Below are 17,425 nucleotides of genomic sequence, written 5' to 3'. Positions count from 1 at the left end.
AATGACGTTAAAAAATAAATTTTATTCTTAAAAAGGATTTCTATATATATGGTTCATCTGTTTTAAAAACAAATAAATTCCGAAAAAAAATAAGGGGGAAAAAATTCGGCGTTACAGCGTTTTGTTATGTCCGAAAAATATAATCTTAGAATTTGGTAGCTGGACTATCGGAGGTTCGGATAACAGATGAATTTCCCTAACGAAAGGATCGTTAGGTTTTTAATTTATGGGTTCGCGAAGGTGAAAACCCCGGAGAGGGCCCCTTGGAATAGACAATCGACCTCGGAAATAGTGATAATATCCTCCACTTACTATTACGAATTGAATGATGATTCGTCCTTCGATTGGACTTTATACCTTTGACTTCCGCTACTTGGCTTCTCCTTCCTCCTTCTGACTGGAGATTGAAGATCGAAAGTTGAAGGATGAATAGCTTCTTAATTTATAAATGATGGGACACTTCGATTCGGGTTTTTAGTTTATATATTCTGATTAACTGGCCCTATGGGCAAACACGTCTTAATTTACACTTATCACTTATTAACTAATAACAATATAACGTTGTATTGAAAGTATATGAGTTCGTAACCGGAGTAACGACTCCGGCAAACAAAAGTTCGCCGATTATAAATTCACAGAAGAAGAAAATAATTTGAGAGGGGACCTGGTCACTGGGACTGCGGGAATCTCGATTATCGTCAAAACGAGTCGTGGCTCGAAGAATCACTATCACAGAACTCAGAAATACCGTTAAGGAAATCGAAATGAATAATTAGGGAAAGGATGACTAATTAATTTAATAATTGAAGTCTGCCTATACGTGTCGGGGTATAGGACTCACCCGGGCTTTAAGGCAGAACTGTTACCTTGTAAAATAAGCTCGTGAATTATAGTGTTCGCGGTTTTTATCACCTCGGTCGCGATTTGAAAGAGGGGCTACTAATTAAACAATTGGTTCTTTTGATGAGGTGACAATGCGCGATAATGTGTATTCTTCAGCCACGAGTGAGTTGTCGCGCAGTCCCGTTAGGGGTTCCCTAAATATGCAAGCGCTGCACTTTTCGGCGGGAATGGGAGGCCCTGTATTATATACGGTATGCCGGATATAACAGTTTCGAACCCTCGCTTCTATTCGGTCAATAGTCCAGCTAATAAAGTTCATATTATATTTTGCTAATTTCAAATATCGTGAAAAACTAAAAATTAGCAATTATTGAAAATACCTGATTAATTTATGATGATAATTTTTACTTAATGAAAGATAAACTATTAAAATTGCTATGTAACGAAAAAATCACGTAGCTAATCAATGAGATTTCTGTTTAATTCAATTAACAATCAGCTATGCTAAATAAATAATCTAAAGCTTAAATGATTTATTCAAATCATCCGATTAGCCGAAGAATTAATTTTTACGATTAAGCTTGCTTGATGGATTAGTCGATAAAATTATGCAGCATAACTTATTAATCTTTTCATTATTATCATGAATCTCAATAATATTTTAAAATGGCCAGGAAGAATATTAATCTGATGAAATACAGAGCATTAAAATAGTTGAAGGTTAAATACTAAAGACTTTGAAATTCTTATGAGTACAATAAGTAGATTGTACTCAGCTAAAGAGTGACTTTTTGTTCATTCAAAAGTGTGAGTCACTTTGATTTTAAATCTAACAGAATAAAAAAAAAATTTCCAATTTCATTCCCAAGGAAAATGTTCAAAGTCAAAGATAGAATAGTTTCTTTGCAACATTTTTTGATATTTTTAAGATTGTCAACTACGTAACTGAAGGAAAAAAATATAAGAACCAAATCTAATTTTTATTGTTGAGTTGAGCATATATGCTCATTGTAAATTATTATTGTTACTTATTTTTTATTCGTTCATCGTTATGAAGAAGTTTTTCTTTTCAATTCGATAAGACTAAAATTTAGAAATTACTAGCAATGAAAATTAGTATGTAGCTTTTTTTTCAAATAAATTATAAATGTGAATGATTCCACACCACCAAAATACACACAGCAAAACTTTCTTAAATATATTAAGCTATAACAAGCCTTAAAACACAACCACATGAATAGTCTTAGTACCTGCCGCTGTGCATGGCGAAGTAAATAACAGTCCTTGGATGATTACATTTAAAATTGTCCAATTATTGAACAGGCCTAAAATACTCACATTGAAATTATTTGTAAGGTCAGAGCCCCAGTATCGGCTCATGGACCAGTATCAAACCACTCAATAGATTTGTATATCTATATTTGTGAATATAGATATACAAGTGCATGGAGTGGTTCGGTAATGGTACATGAACCTATACTGGGGCTTTTACCTTACACTAAAAAATAGTTCCATTATTAATACTGTACAAATAGACCAAAATTTTTTTTTCTAAAATATACAACAAAACGCTGAATATTTCTTTAGCTGAGGGTTTAAACTTACCAAATTCTCTGAATTTTTTAAATCTTGTACTTCTTTAATCACTATTTTGGAAGACTCAGTTTTTTTGACAGCATTATTTTCTCCCTAGAAATGAAATCTACAGTTAAATTGAATTTATTTCAATATTGAAAGTTTAAACTTACTATGTTTTGATGATTATCGAAAATCGGAATTTCATTTAATACTTCCGTACGGTGTTCATTTTTAGTTACATCAGAATCACCATAATCCTAAAAATGCAATCAAATGTAATTAGTATTTCACAAGGTAATAACATTTTCTTAAGTAAAACTACGTAGAAATTTCGTACGATAATATAATGCTAAGAAATTTATAATGTAGAATAAAAAAGTTTGAAAAATCCAAAAGTGCACGACTCATGTGCTCATTTAATAATAAAATTTAAAGAATAGTTAAAAAAAACAATAAAACAAAAATAAGCAGACCCTGATTAAAAATACTCATTGAAAAGTATTGAAAAAGATGAGAATTGAATACTTTTGAATAAATCCTATCCCACAAGTTTTTCATCTGAACATAAAATTAATACTTTTCAATTATATTGAATCTAAAAATAATATAAAAATTTCTGAACTCTTAAAGAATTGAAAAAGATTCAGATGAATTGATATTTTTAATCTTTTTGAATCCTCTTCAATAACAAAAAAGTTCCGTATTTTCGGGTTACGTGTGGGATTGAAAAAGATTCAAATTAATTGACAGTTTTCAATCTTTTTGAATTCTTCTCAATACCAAAATAATTCCACATTTCGAGTTATGAGATGGATTAAGAAAGATTCAAATGGATTAACATTTTCAATCTTTCTGAATCCTTCTCAATACCAAAATAGTTTCTTATTTCAGATCAAGTGTAGGATTGAAAAAATTAAAATTGATTGAGAGCTTTCAATCTTTCTGAATCCATCTCAATACCAAAATAATTTCTTATTTCAGATCACGCGTAGGATTGAAAAAATTAAAATTAATTGAGAGTTTTCAATTTTTCTGAATCTTTTTCAATAACAAAATAGTCACTCATTTCGGGTCACATATAAGATTGAAAAAAATTAGAATTAATAAAAATTTTTGAATCTTTCTGAATCCTTCTCAATACCACAATAGTTCTATATTTCTAAGTATGCGTTGACTTCAAATAAATTGATATGAATTCAAATTTGTGAATATTTTTGAATCTTTCTCAATACCAAAATAGTTTTTAATTTTCGATCACGTGTAGGATTGATAAAAATTAAAATTAATTTAGAGTTGTCAATTTTTCTGAATCTTTTTCAATAACAAAATAGTCACTTATTTCGGGTCACACATAAGATTGAAAAAAATTAGAATTAATAACAATTTTTGAATCTTTCTGAATCCTTTTCAATACCACAATAGTTCTATATTTCTAAGTATGCGTTGACTTCAAATAAATTGATATGAATTCAAATTTGTGAATATTTTTGAATCTTTCTCAATACCAAAATAATTTTTAATTTTCGATCACGTGTAGGATTGAAAAAATTAAAATTAATTTAGAGTTGTCAATTTTTCTGAATCTTTTTCAATAACAAAATAGTCACTTATTTCGGGTCACATATAAGATTGAAAAAAATTAAAATTTATTGAAATTTGTGAATCTTTCTGCATCATTCTCAATATTACAATAGTCCTAAATTTCCGACGCGTTGGCTTCAAATTTAATTGATATTAATTCAAATTTGTGAATTTTTTTCAATCTTTCTCCTATTTATAGTTTAATATTTAATAGTTTAGTAGTTGAGGGAAGGCTAGGGTTTTTGGATCTATTAAATAATACGCAAGTATTTATATTTAAAGAATACTAATTTATTATAATTATTAAGAAAAGATATGCGAGGCACTTCGTACAAAAGTAATCTCCAGAGTGAAAAGAAAGCGTGTCCCGGGCAATTAAATGGGGGGCTTTCTTTAAGACGCTGAGCGCGCTCAATGGCGGCTAATCAGGGAACTAAATATAGGCGGTATATCTAACACTCCCTCCCGTCTATATTTAGTTTTACTTATCTTATTAAATATTATTATTTAAATTATAATAAATATTACACAGCTTTATAATGTATTATAGAAACTAGACATAATAAGTAACATCATATAACTCTTTGATTTCTTTAATACTGGACATTATTTTTTTTTTTTTTTTTTTTTTTTTTTTTTTTATTTTGGATCTCAGTTCGTTCTGTCCTTATGTTTCTCGTTCGTGTAAAGGCACTCGTATCAACTCCGCTGATCTGATTTATTACCTGTAATTTGACAATGTTTAATTATAAGTTTGCTATTAATAATTTCACTCGTTATTATTTTGATCAGTCTTATTTGTTATCGTTTCTGTCAGTCGTTTGTGCAGTTCGAAAGGTAAAGGCTTTGTGAACAGGTCAGCTACCTGACGCTTAGATGCAATCCATTTAATTTTTATCATACCACGTTCAACACACTCTTTAACATAGTGCTCTCTTACCTCCGTCATATGTCTTAGTTTGTTACCACCACTCGTTTGTGCACTTGCTTCTGCAGCCTTGTTGTCGCACCATAGCTGCATGGGATAGAATGATTTATTCAAAATTATTTTAAGAGAGTTGCTCATGGCCACTAACTCCTGACTCGCTTCACTCATTGCTACGTACTCAGCTTGGCAAGTCGACAAAGCAACGTAGTTTTGCTTATGTGACCTCCAAGCTATAGTATCACCAAACAGTTGGATCAAGTATCCACACGTCGTCAAGGAACCCTTACAGTCCGCAAAACTGGCATCTGAAAAGGCTTGCAAGTCATCTTGTTTCGCTAAATACGTCAACTCTAAATTTACAGTACCTTTTAGGTATCTAAACACTCGTTCTACCATTTTCCAGTCGTTTTCAGTAGGATTCAGCTGATGTATGCTCAAGACATTCACTGCATATGAAATATCAGGGCGTGTTGCTCCTGCTAAGTACAACAAACTACCTACTGCTTCTCGATAAGGTATGTTAGCACTCGTTTCAGTCCCTCGTAACTGCTCGATGTCGCAATTTTCTTCCCTGAGTTTCCTTTCTCTATTTGCAACTTGAGTAGTCACCATAGGAGTTCTCTGAGGGTGCGATTTACTGAAATCAAATTTGTTAATTATTTTCTCAATGTAACGTTTTTGGCTAAGGGTCAATATCTTCTTTTCTTTGTCTCTCGTAATTGAAATCCCCAAGAATTCTTTTGGCTCTCCTAAGTCAGTCATTTTAAATTCACTCATCAATTTGTTTTTCACTTCGTTCAATCTGTACACGTAGTTACATGCAATTAAGATATCGTCTACATAGAGCAATAAAATCAGAAATTTCTTATTGTCACGCCAAGTAAATAAACACGGTTCATCGTTACAATTTTTAAACCAATCTTTAGTGCTACCTCTGTGAACTTTTTGTTCCAGCTCTTAGAACTTATTTTCAAACCGTACAACGCTCGTTTAAGTTTATAAACTTTATTTTTCCTCTCGTTCGCGCTCATGTGAGTTCCTTTGGGAATCTCCATGAAGATTTCTTTGTCAATCATTCCATTAAGAAACGCTGTCTTAACATCTAGCTGGTATACTGTCAAGTCGTACTTATTTATTATTGCTAATACAGCTCGTACAATGGTAATCGAGATACCGGTGCATATGTTTCTTTTAATTCGTAGACATTTCTGTCCTTGAATCCTCGAATAACTAGTCTAGCTTTGAATTTAAACGTGTTGTTATTATTTAATTTTCGTTTAAACACCCATCGCGAATCAATAATGTTTGCTCTCTTCCCGTTACACGTCGTTTTAGGTCTTTCGACGACTTCCCACACATCGTTTTCGATCATTGAATTTAGTTCGTCTTTAATTGCCTGTTTCCATTGATACGCTTCGTCAGTTTGCATTGCCTCCTCGTAAGAGACCGGATCTTCATTTATTTTAGCTAACAACGCGTGATATATCTCATCTTCCACATCGTCTCTGGTCTGGTCATATTTATTATTTAACCTAGTAGTAAATAATATTTTGTTTCCGCATTCACTGTCGTCAGTCTGTACAATGCTCGTTTTCGTATTTTCACTCATCGTGCAGTCACTTGTTTCGTTCTTATTATTACGCACCGGATGTTTACGCGGTCGTCCTCTCTTTCGTTTAATAGGAATTTCTCCCTCCGTTTTTAATGATTCTTCACACTCGTTTTTATTATCTTGGAATTCTACGAACCATTTTTCTTTATCAATTTCAATTTCCTCAACCGGCCAGTCTTTTATATCAGATCGTTTCCATTTATCACCGTAAACCAACTTTTCATTAAATCTCACATCGCGACTTTCATAATATTTACCTTCCTCCGGTTTTAGGAATTGATATCCTGTAGGCGTATAACCTACAAGAATAACACGTCGTCCTTCAGCTCTGAATTTTGGTCCCGTCTTTCGTTGTACTTTAATATACGCCACGCAACCGAAACGTTTTATTTGGTTTATGTCAAAGTTATGATGAGGGGCAAATTTACTCATCGGTGTTATCATATTATTTGATTTGTGTGGGGTTCTATTATACGCGTAAACTGCAGCATTTAAGGCTAAGTCCCACATACTCTCCGGTAACCTCGCGTCGTACATGTATGACCTGACTTTCTTTTGGATAGTTTGATTAAAACGCTCAGATACACCATTGTGCTCTGGAGTATCAGGGCTAGAACATTGTAACTCAGCACCTAGTTTGTTTAAAACTTCACTCGTATAACCACCCGTAAATTCTGTGCCTTGATCAGAGCGAAGATAGCATACTTTCGCATCACGGCCCAATAGGTTTCGTGCACTCCTTACAAACGCTTCAAAGCACAAGCCAGTGTCGTTTTTATTTTTCATAGGGTACGCCATCGCGAGTCTCGAAAAATCGTCAATGAAAACCGATATGAATCTATATCCCTTTGGATGAGTAGAGGGACTTATTGGTCCCATCGTATCCGAATGTATGACTTGTAAGGGTTCTGTCGCTCGTTTTCGCGTCGTGTTAAAGGGCAATTTGTTAAATTTCGCAATTCTACAAACTTCGCAATCCAAGATCGAGTCGTCAAATATCGTTTTTCGAAGTTCATTATTTTCAGGAAATTTCTTTTGTAATGCTTTAAGATAGTATACTGAGGCGTGCCCAAATCTAACATGCCAAAGTAGTGCTTTGCTGTTAGACTTTCTCTCGTCATTACTGTCGTTAAGTGGTGAGTCAACGTCTGTAATTTCAGTTATAGGCAACTCGTTAACATCGTGAAATTTTCGGTCCCAAATAGTTGTATCAAAATTTGAGTTTTCATAAATTAATTTCTTCCCTGTTTTAAAACTTTGACCACCACTTTCATTAGCTTCCTCTCCTTCAATTTGTCTAATGTCGTCAGTCGTTTTGTCTTTACTCTCGGTTTCTACTTCGTTTTCACTCGGTTTCATTTGTTCAATACTATCAGTCATTTCTTCACTCGTTTTCTTTTCGTTAAAACACTCGTCAAAATTTCCTGTGTCTGAATTTAATCTTGAAATAATACTGTCATTCGCTGTCATTCTGTCTTTTGAAGAAATCTCTCGAGGTATATAGCCTATTCTATTAACATTCGTTTTGCTATTTCTAGTCCTATTAGCTACAATGTATTTATTAACAGTCTTGGACCCATTTTTACAAATGTTAGATTTGTTTTTGTTAATTACAAGCTCAATGATCCAATATGGTTTACTGTAAACACCCGTGATAAAAGACTCGTTAGAAATTGGATCAAAGATATCTATTTTCTCTCTATCTAAATAAATGCTTAACCCCATCTCGGCAAATTTCCTCAACGATAATAAATTATCTGAAAGCGCCCTAGCACAAATTACATTATCTATTTTCAAAATTTGGTTGTTTTCCAAAATTATCTCAATATCTCCTGACCCATCTGTTTTCAAGTCTGCTGAGGGATCATTATTTGCACATTTAATTGTTCCATAATTTCTTTCGTCAAGGGTTTTGAAAACAATTTTGGAATTAGTAAGGTGTTCTGTTGCGCCTGAGTCTGCCAGAAATTTAGCAACTATTTTCCCTTGATCGTTTTCACTCTCACGCTCATTACCTAATCTTTTCATTCGTACCTTATCTTTGTTTGCAGTGTGTGTATGATAAATTTTTGGATTGAGACTAGCATCAAATAAAAATGACTTACCTTTAGCTGACTCCGTTCCTTTGGTATTTTCGTATTTATTCTGTTTATATTGGTTGGGATTTTTAAAACCACCACGCCCTTTGTCCAAAATCTTGTTTTTTTTGATTCAGCGTTTCCTGAATTGTCACTATTTTTCCTTTTGAGATACTGTCGTCTGTCATTAACCTGTTTAAAGCCACGTGAATTCTTAAAATAACCATACCTGCTCGTTTCACTCGTTTTCCCTTTGCCTCGTGGTCCATCTCGTTTCTGTCGTTCTATTCGTTTGGGACAATCATTGGCTTTATGCGTAGTGAACTGGTTACACTCGTAGCATTTGTGTAATCCCGAACCTTTTCGAGGACACTCATAGCTATAATGACCCAAGTCTGAACATTCGTAACACCTCACCTTCGGATCCTTTTGGGCCATTAAAGCTGCTCTCGTATCAACACACTCCTTATCTGCTTCTTATTTGCTTCAGCCTGTATCAGAAACATTTTTAGACTTTCATAATCCAGGCCTTTGCCTGTAGCATTTTTAGAGACGAATTCTATTGATTGTACTTCCGGAACCGTGGCCATAATCGCGTTATAGAATGTATCACGTATCTCTTCGTCAGAAAGAGCTGTCGCACCCGTGACATTTCCATAGTTACGAATAATCTCTTCGAATCTTTCGCAAAAATCCGATGACGTTTCTTTTTCAGGTGTATATTGTAGACTGTACAACTGCTTTCTGATCATTACTGTCGTTAAATTCGTTTCACATCTTTTTAGCTCTCTAATTTTATTTAATATTTCAACCGGACATTTAAGATGTACTACTTTAGAATGATAGTTTTGGTCAATTCTGTTTATCAAAATATCCCGTACTTTAAATTTATGTTTGTCAGTCGTTGTTTTATCAAAAACTCCGCTTGGTTTTACACTCGTATCTATTACATATAATAACTCGTTCGTTCGTAATTCTGAAGAGAGATAATCATAAAAATGTTCGAATTTAGTTTGAGCTGTTAATTTATAGTCACGTCGTGCACCCGAATCTTTAGTAATTATTTCGAATTTAATTGCTTCTTTCACATCGTCTACAATTTTATTTTTCTTGTCATCCTCTCGTTTTTCGTTGTTGTTTTTATGACCACTAAGTTCTCGTTGTACTAAATAAGTTACTCGTTTATCTAAATCAGAATTTAAATTACACCCGTCATTTTTACCTGAGCCTGTACACACTCTTTTATTTGTTCCATGTTTCTTTCCATTTCACTCATTCTCTCGTTTATTTGGTCCTGGAACAAACATTGCTCGTTCTTTGATTTCGCAAACTCCTTCTGCACTCGTTCTAACCCTTTAATCGAGTTTACAGCGGTTGTGAGTAATTTAGTATGCTGTTGCATCATACTACTCATAGCTTGAAAACATGGCTTCCAGTCCCCACTTATATCATTTGCCTGAGTTTCTTCTGTCTGAACAACTTTATTAGGAATGTTAGATTCAGATTTAGATTTCTCAGGAGTTTTGTTCGGAGGATTGACTCGTTTAAACTTTTTCAACGATAACTGAACCGGTTTTATATCAGTTATTTTAGGTAGACCTTTACCTGTTGTTTCAATTACTGCCTCGGTCGTTATCACTCTTCTCGTTTCACACTCCTCATTATCACTCGTCACATCATCGTCTTTAGCATTCGTTTTGATCTCATCGTCATCTCCGAGCAGTTCGTTCTCGTCAATCTCCTCACAAATTCGTTGGTTTAAAGTCCGAGGCAATACTGGTGTTTCACCCTTCCAGTTGCTCACCCACTCGACTAGGGCATTCCACTCGTCAATGGTTAGAAAAGATTTATCTGAAATAAATTAAAACAAAATTATTAAAATTTTCTTTTTAATATTCTCTTATGCCATGGACTGTGTTCCTAACTCGGTTTGCTGAACACAAGCATCACCGAATTGAGACGAGTCTGCATGTATGTATCCGAACACAAGATAACATACGTTCAAACCCTAATCCCCTGCACAATAGGCCCGTGCACGGCACTGACCAAAGTACAGTTGATCCAACGAAATAATATTTCTTTGTTTAAAAGAAATATTATAGGTCTTTTTTTTTTTTTTTTTTTTTTATAAAAAAACTGTCTCGAGGCTATTTTATTTTAATCGGGTGCGCACCCACCTGCTTTGTACTCAACCTCGGATTGAGTTTTAAGGATAACAATGTTTCCTTCAATTTTTACATTCACAATTTCATTAGGATGATTTTCATCCAGCTTAAATACATTCTGAAGTTTGGCTACGACGCACTCGAATACCAGGTTTCCATACATTTCGTTTACGTGATCACTTCCTGGTACTGTATAAAAAAAAATTAATTTAATTTTTTTTTTTTTTTTTTTTTTAAAAAAAATTAATTAATAATTAAAAAAATTTTAACACATCATCATTCGTTTATTTCATTCTTTAGTATAGTGTAGATGCCGTTCGGGCGAGACGAGTTCCCTTTTTTTTGTTCTTTCGTTCGTTTTATTTTTATTTTATACACGTGTGAGAATGTATTTGGTTGGCCAACCTTTTCTCAGAAATCAACAAAACGCTCGACTTACTTCGATCAACAAAAGACTATTCTCTGTCTCACTCGCACTAATACACATCGTCTGTCTCTGTCTCTCTGCAGTCATCACTCGTCTATGAGCTCGGACTCTCGGTCTCCCGCCAAAACGACATCATGCTACACAGTCACATCATTCTCTCTCTTTTTATTTTTATTTCGACTAGTCTACTTAAAATGTTACTCTCGATTTTATAAGCTTATATTTTAAGAAACGAACAATGACCATCAATTTTCCTTTTATTTAACTCTCGTTTTGATTTTTCTTTCACTCGTTTAGTCATTGTTCATGTTCTTAACATAAAATATAAAGATACTTGCGTGTCAAGTTCAAGTCGTTGTCTCCATCCACGGACGACATCGTCGTAATTCTTCGACTTTTCACTATTATTCACTTTTCACAATTTTTATCAAAAATACTTAATTTGCGCAGTGGAATCCTGTTGGGACCATAACCTGAGGGAAGGCTAGGGTTTTTGGATCTATTAAATAATACGCAAGTATTTATATTTAAAGAATACTAATTTATTATAATTATTAAGAAAAGATATGCGAGGCACTTCGTACAAAAGTAATCTCCAGAGTGAAAAGAAAGCGTGTCCCGGGCAATTAAATGGGGGGCTTTCTTTAAGACGCTGAGCGCGCTCAATGGCGGCTAATCAGGGAACTAAATATAGGCGGTATATCTAACAGTAGTTTAATAGTTTAATATTTTGGATCACGTGTAGGATTACAAAAAATTTTAATTAATCAGAGTTTTCAATGTTTCTGTTTTTTTTTTTTTAATTAATTAACTGAAGCCAAAATTTAAATTTTCCAATCTTTTATCTCCTGAAATCAATTGAAATTTTTTTTTGCGTAGAAGCTGTAAAATTTTAATTTCTTATTATCGAATAGAAAGTTTGATCTCTACGTTACAAATTACCTTATCAAATGATAAATCTAAATCACTAAATGAAATGTGAGTTTTTATGTAATAATAAATTTTATTGTTGTATTTTTACAAATTTTTCTTGCATTTACATAATATTAAGTAAAAACGAGTTCATTTTGATTACAAGTTACATTTTTTGAATTATTTTTTATATACAAAGTTACATCTGATAAAAAATTTAGTCCCATTCAATACTTTTGAATTCCATTTTAGAATTAAAAAGTATTAAAGACATCCAAGAATGAATCTTGTTCAATACTTTTTAATTCCATTATAAGATATTAGAAAGTATTCAAATAATTGAAGTTTCAATTCCATTCAATATTTTTCAAAATCTCTGTGTGGATTGAAAAGAATTGAAAAAATTTTCAATACATTTCAATCAATATTTTTAATCAGGGGAAAAACAGTTGATAAATAAAATTATTAAGTTACTGATTTTGTAACTAAAATAAAAACTAGAAACGTAATGCAAGGCACCCTGATGGAATAACCATACATAATACATAAAATAAAATGTGTATATAAAAAAAGAGATATAGATATAGATATATATCAGCATGCATTTCAATTTTATATGGACTAGAAATTCGAATAGGGCGCTATGCGCGGGCTTCGAAATGACAACCAATAAAGAACCGGGAGCCGATTATTGCGAGTTTCGACTTATGATTAACTTCACACTTTCATGTGTTTTATTTATATGATATATATAGATATACAGTCTTCGAGTTACGATTTTCTTTCATTAATTGTAAATAAACGACATTGAATTATCAAGCAATATGCAATAGGGAACCTACAATTGTCTCAAAGAATGGAATGAAAAAAAATTTAACTTAATTGATACATTTTTTCGCAAGTTATAGTGTTTTCAGGTTTCACAGTTGACGGACGGAAAAATTTTTTAACATATTTTGATGTTTTTTTTCGGTTTTTGTTGCACTAACTCAATTTGTGAAAATATCAAATTAATCTGCATTAAATTATCTTGACAATGGTATGCGAAATATTTTGATTTTTATTAACTAACAAGGCTATAATGTTAAAAATAATTGCCGAAATGAGGCAAAAAAAATTTTCGATCGTAAAGCACTTTCCATAATTGCTTCGCATCATGAGTCGTGCAAAAAGGAATATGTATATATTCCTATTCCAAGACAGTTGACGAAAAGAGAGAGACGTATTCATAATTAATACAGAACGATATACTTCAATACTATTACACCTGCATTACATTACTTGTTCTTTAAAATTAAACTTAGTCTACACGGAGAACAGAACATAGGGATTTTTCCTATTTTGCATAGTAATTTTTTCTTTATTTATATGATACAAATATTCATGTGACATAGGAAAAATTCATTCATCACTAAAATTTATGTAATTTAATTTAATAATTACAAATTTACAGAATCATTTTATTCGATCAATTTCAGAAAGTTTAAAAGTATTCACGAAGAGAAAAACATAAGGATTTGTCCTATTTTGCATAGGAAAAATTTCTCTGTTTGACATAGGAATTGTTCCAATGTTAACATACACGGAACAAAAATTTTGCTTTGGTAACCTAACTGCAGAGTTACCGTAACTCTACATAATTTATTAAGGGGGGAAATACCTGTAGAGCCAAAAAAAGTTTCATTTCTTTTTTTCATATATCGCTTGTAAAACTATTGAAGAATGTCCAGTTAAAATTTTAGGTCAAAATTTTTATTCTTTTAAAAGTCATAAGCGACTTAGTAAGTGCCCTTCGGTAAAAGCGCCTGTAAATTTTACTTTTTTTAAACGCGTTTTTCTCGAAATAATTTTTTTCGACCTGGTGTAACTTGGTCCTGTAACAATTCAACCGGGGACATTTCAACCGCTACAATTCAGCCGCGACATTTCAACCGACGACTTTTTAACCGGACGACAGTTCAACCGAAAGACAGTTCGACCGAAAAATAGTTTATCCCGAAGATTATAAAATCATACAACTTGATCCCAATAATAATATTAATGATCGTGTTATGTCCTTTACCATAGGTTTTGTACGTATTTAATTGTATATAGGTTGAATAGTTTGAGGTTTAACTGTCTTTTGGTTGAACTGTCGTCCGGTTGAAAAGCCGTCGGCTGAAATGTCGCGGTTGAACTGTCGTGGTTGATGTGTCCGCGGTTGACTTGTCACCGCATCTCCGCCCGCTGATATCTTCACGACATTCTGAATTTTAATTTTATAAAATATGAATTCTTACTTTCCAATACATTTATAAAATGATCTAAGATTTTCAATAAGTAGTATTAATTGCTTATACCTTAAAATAATTCATGAAAATCTGTCTGACAACGACTCGCTACAGGTATTTCCTCCCTTAAATGTTGTAGAGTTACAGTAACTAAACATCGTTTAGTTCTGGTAACTCAACTTTATTGAGCTCTCACAGCTCAACGAGATAGTTCTGAGAGGCAAACGGTATAGTTAGGAGGCCTGAACATTACGCAGTAGTGGAGTGCGCAGACATATTTTATAACCTTCAAAATTGATTTTAAAAATATATAAGGACTATCAAGTCTTCAGTTTATCTATTTATTAAGGGGTAAAAAATGTATATTCAGTGAGAAAATTAAAATTAAATGTTTTTAAGTGAAACAAAAAACATATCTATTTATTTCCGAATCCATGAATTAGCATATTCACCAGTCGTATCATAAAATTTGTTGGTCTCAGAACGATCCTATTGAGTTGTGAAAAGTCAACGACGTTTAGCTCTCAGAGCTCAACAACATAGAGTTACAGGAGCCAAACAGTATAGTTACCATAAAGCTACGAATCGTTAATCCAAGAATACCATTTTGAAGAATGAGAAATTCGTAGAGTCAAGATCAATTTTCTTTAACGAATTTATTTGCAAATTCATTCTTTTGCATTGATTTTTGGATAGGGAGATCCACGTAAAGTAACCAAATTCGTACAACTTCCTGAAAATTTATGAATTGAATCTACATAACCAAGTAATTAGTGAAAAAATTTGTAAAACGGTTGACTCTAAAGGCCATACCTGCAACTTCTCGCTCATGTCATACATAAGCGATCGAAATTGCACATATCTTCAAGTTCAAAAATATAATTTTTGTGTTATTTTGAGCTCTCTAAGCTCGCAAGAATATCTGGTCTTTGCTTTTTAACTTAAAAGTTTGATAGAAATTTAATAAAACATTATTTGTTGAAATTTTAAATTGCATTAACTTTTAAATGAATGAACCGATTTGTATGTTCTTGAAAACAATCGACGCGGTTTTTTAAGGAAGTACGAACACCTTGGTATCTGTGGAGAAAATGCTTCATTTTTTTTTAATATGAAGTTTAAATATGTCTAAACAAATTCCGAAAATTTGAAGGCGATTGCCCGATCATTTAAAGAAATAATTAACCTTAAAGTTGAGCAATTTAACATTGGTCTTATGGGGTAACCTCCAAACATTGATACATTTCTGTATTTTTCTCGTAAGACTGTTGGGGAATATTTTTTAAAATCTTATGGATGAAAGTAAATATATTAGTAATAAATTTAATTTAAAAAAATTTACACTTGCCCGACTAATTAAAGTGTATTAATAAAAAGAAAAATAAAAGCCACCATTAGCCAATGTTAAATGTATATCTATATATTGAGAAAAATTATATGGTTACTGCTCTTCCCTTACCGCGCTAGAGTCGATACCTATTCCCATCCCGCCTAGCGCTCGTACTACCTTAAGATCTAAAACAAAGTCTCTTTCAATGAAAACGATCCGATAAGAAATGTCGAAGTTATGTACGATAAACACTATATTTTGAAATTTTAAATTGCAATAACTGCCCTAACAATAGGAAAATCCCTTTTTTTTTCTACGTGTGTATTTTTTATTAATGAATAATTACTCCTGATTGTAATATTAACATAGTAAAGAGGAATTTACAAGTAATTTTTTTAATCACAATGATTTACATAGTGATGATAGTAGTTGGTTTTTTGGTATGGTATGGTTGTTTTGTATGGTAGTTACCGTTTTTTTTTTAGCTGTACTCTGATAGAAGGATTTCTTTGTATTTAAGAAATCATTTCTTAAACATCATTTCTTAGTATTTAAAAAATATTTCTTAATATTAAAGAAATATTTCTCATATACTAAAATATTTCTTAAATACTAAGAAATATTTTTTAAATACTATAAGAAATGATGTTTAAGAAATGATTTCTTAAATACAAAGAAACCTTCTTAAATACTAAGAAATCCTTCTATCAGTATACAAGATCATCAGTTAGAATAATTATTCTAGTTATATAGCTAGAAAATTTAGTTTGATAACTAAAAAATTTTTAAACGTTATTATTTTTATAATGATTAATAAAATTGATTAATTTTCAAACTTGATCATGAAATTGTAAAAATAAAAAGTATTTTTTGTTTATTCAAGATTCAAACATAATATTTAGACCCAATCATATTTTTTGAATCAACTTATTGAGCAGAATAAAAATATTATATAAATTATCAAAAACTTACATGTTTAGACTTATTCAATGCAGTGTTATGGTTCATAGTTTTTGTTTTCTTTAAGGGAGTAATAGATGAATCATCTCTATTGCACATCAGGCGCTGAAAAAAAAGTAACAATTAAATGTACTGTAATAAGTTAGATTAGTGATCATTTCATTATATAATGACAATTATATCAAATCGATTACCTTGTCGGATGCTTTTTTTAATTCCATGATCTTACTCTCTAAATTTTCTTTTGAAGCTATAGATTTCTTAACTTGATTTTTATTTTTACCGCCATCGTCACTGACCTCAGAAGCTGACATGACATACTTTTCAGGAGGGACCGATGATCGTTTGGAAGTAATTTTTTTCGGCATCATTTTTTTTTACTATTAATAAAAAAATAAAAGTAATAGTTACAAATATATCAATTAAAGCCATCATTTTTAAAAATATTAATTAATTTTATTCAGAATGTGCCTTACCATACAGACCCAATATGAGACCTTGGGCAATGAATCCTTTGTGGTGAAACTTGTATTTTTTTTTATCATTCACATTATTAACGTCTAATTTCACAAAACTCTTAATAGAAATAACTAATTTAGTTTTACTGTCTATAAAAACAGCAGCCCATTGAAGAGATTTTTCTAAAGAATAAAACGTAAATAAAAATACCTTGAATCATGTTACTTATAAAACTTATGACAATTACTTGACTTCAAATACAAAACATAACTTAATAATTTT

General features: G+C 31.9%; 1 protein-coding gene across 2 annotated transcripts; it reads right to left on the bottom strand.

The window, feature by feature from the left end:
• Nucleotides 1-1,986: 1,986 nt before the first annotated feature.
• LOC141534819 (uncharacterized) lies at nt 1,987-17,040 on the bottom strand. Of its 2 annotated transcripts, none has more exons than XM_074254396.1 (5): nt 16,879-17,040; nt 16,697-16,789; nt 2,592-2,678; nt 2,449-2,532; nt 1,987-2,168 (listed from the first exon to the last, which is right to left on the bottom strand). In XM_074254396.1, exons 1-5 carry the CDS (start codon nt 16,996-16,998, stop codon nt 2,142-2,144), a joined length of 411 nt encoding a protein of 136 aa, XP_074110497.1. In that variant the 5' UTR covers nt 16,999-17,040; the 3' UTR covers nt 1,987-2,141. The 2 variants fall into 2 exon arrangements, with proteins under 2 accessions (XP_074110497.1, XP_074110498.1); XM_074254397.1 differs by having other exon boundaries at nt 2,135-2,176.
• Between the last annotated feature and the right edge of the window lie 385 nt (nt 17,041-17,425).

Source organism: Cotesia typhae, unplaced genomic scaffold, assembly GCF_013202065.1.
Source record: "Cotesia typhae breed Kobodo isofemale line unplaced genomic scaffold, CoteBio_Ctyphae scaffold_13, whole genome shotgun sequence".
NCBI classification, from domain to species: Eukaryota; Metazoa; Arthropoda; class Insecta; order Hymenoptera; family Braconidae; genus Cotesia; species Cotesia typhae.
Note: the sequence above shows the minus strand (reverse complement) of the source record. Positions and strands in the feature narration are given on the sequence as shown.

Coding starts and splice junctions, on each gene's coding strand:
- LOC141534819 (XM_074254396.1), bottom strand. CDS start 16,998: ATGTCAGCTTCTGAGGTCAGTGACGATGGCGGTAAAAATAAAAATCAA. Junction 16,790..16,878: donor TAAAAAAAGCATCCGACAAG/GTAATCGATTTG, acceptor CTTTTTTTTCAG/CGCCTGATGTGCAATAGAGA. Junction 2,169..2,448: donor TAAAAAATTCAGAGAATTTG/GTAAGTTTAAAC, acceptor TGAGTATTTTAG/GCCTGTTCAATAATTGGACA.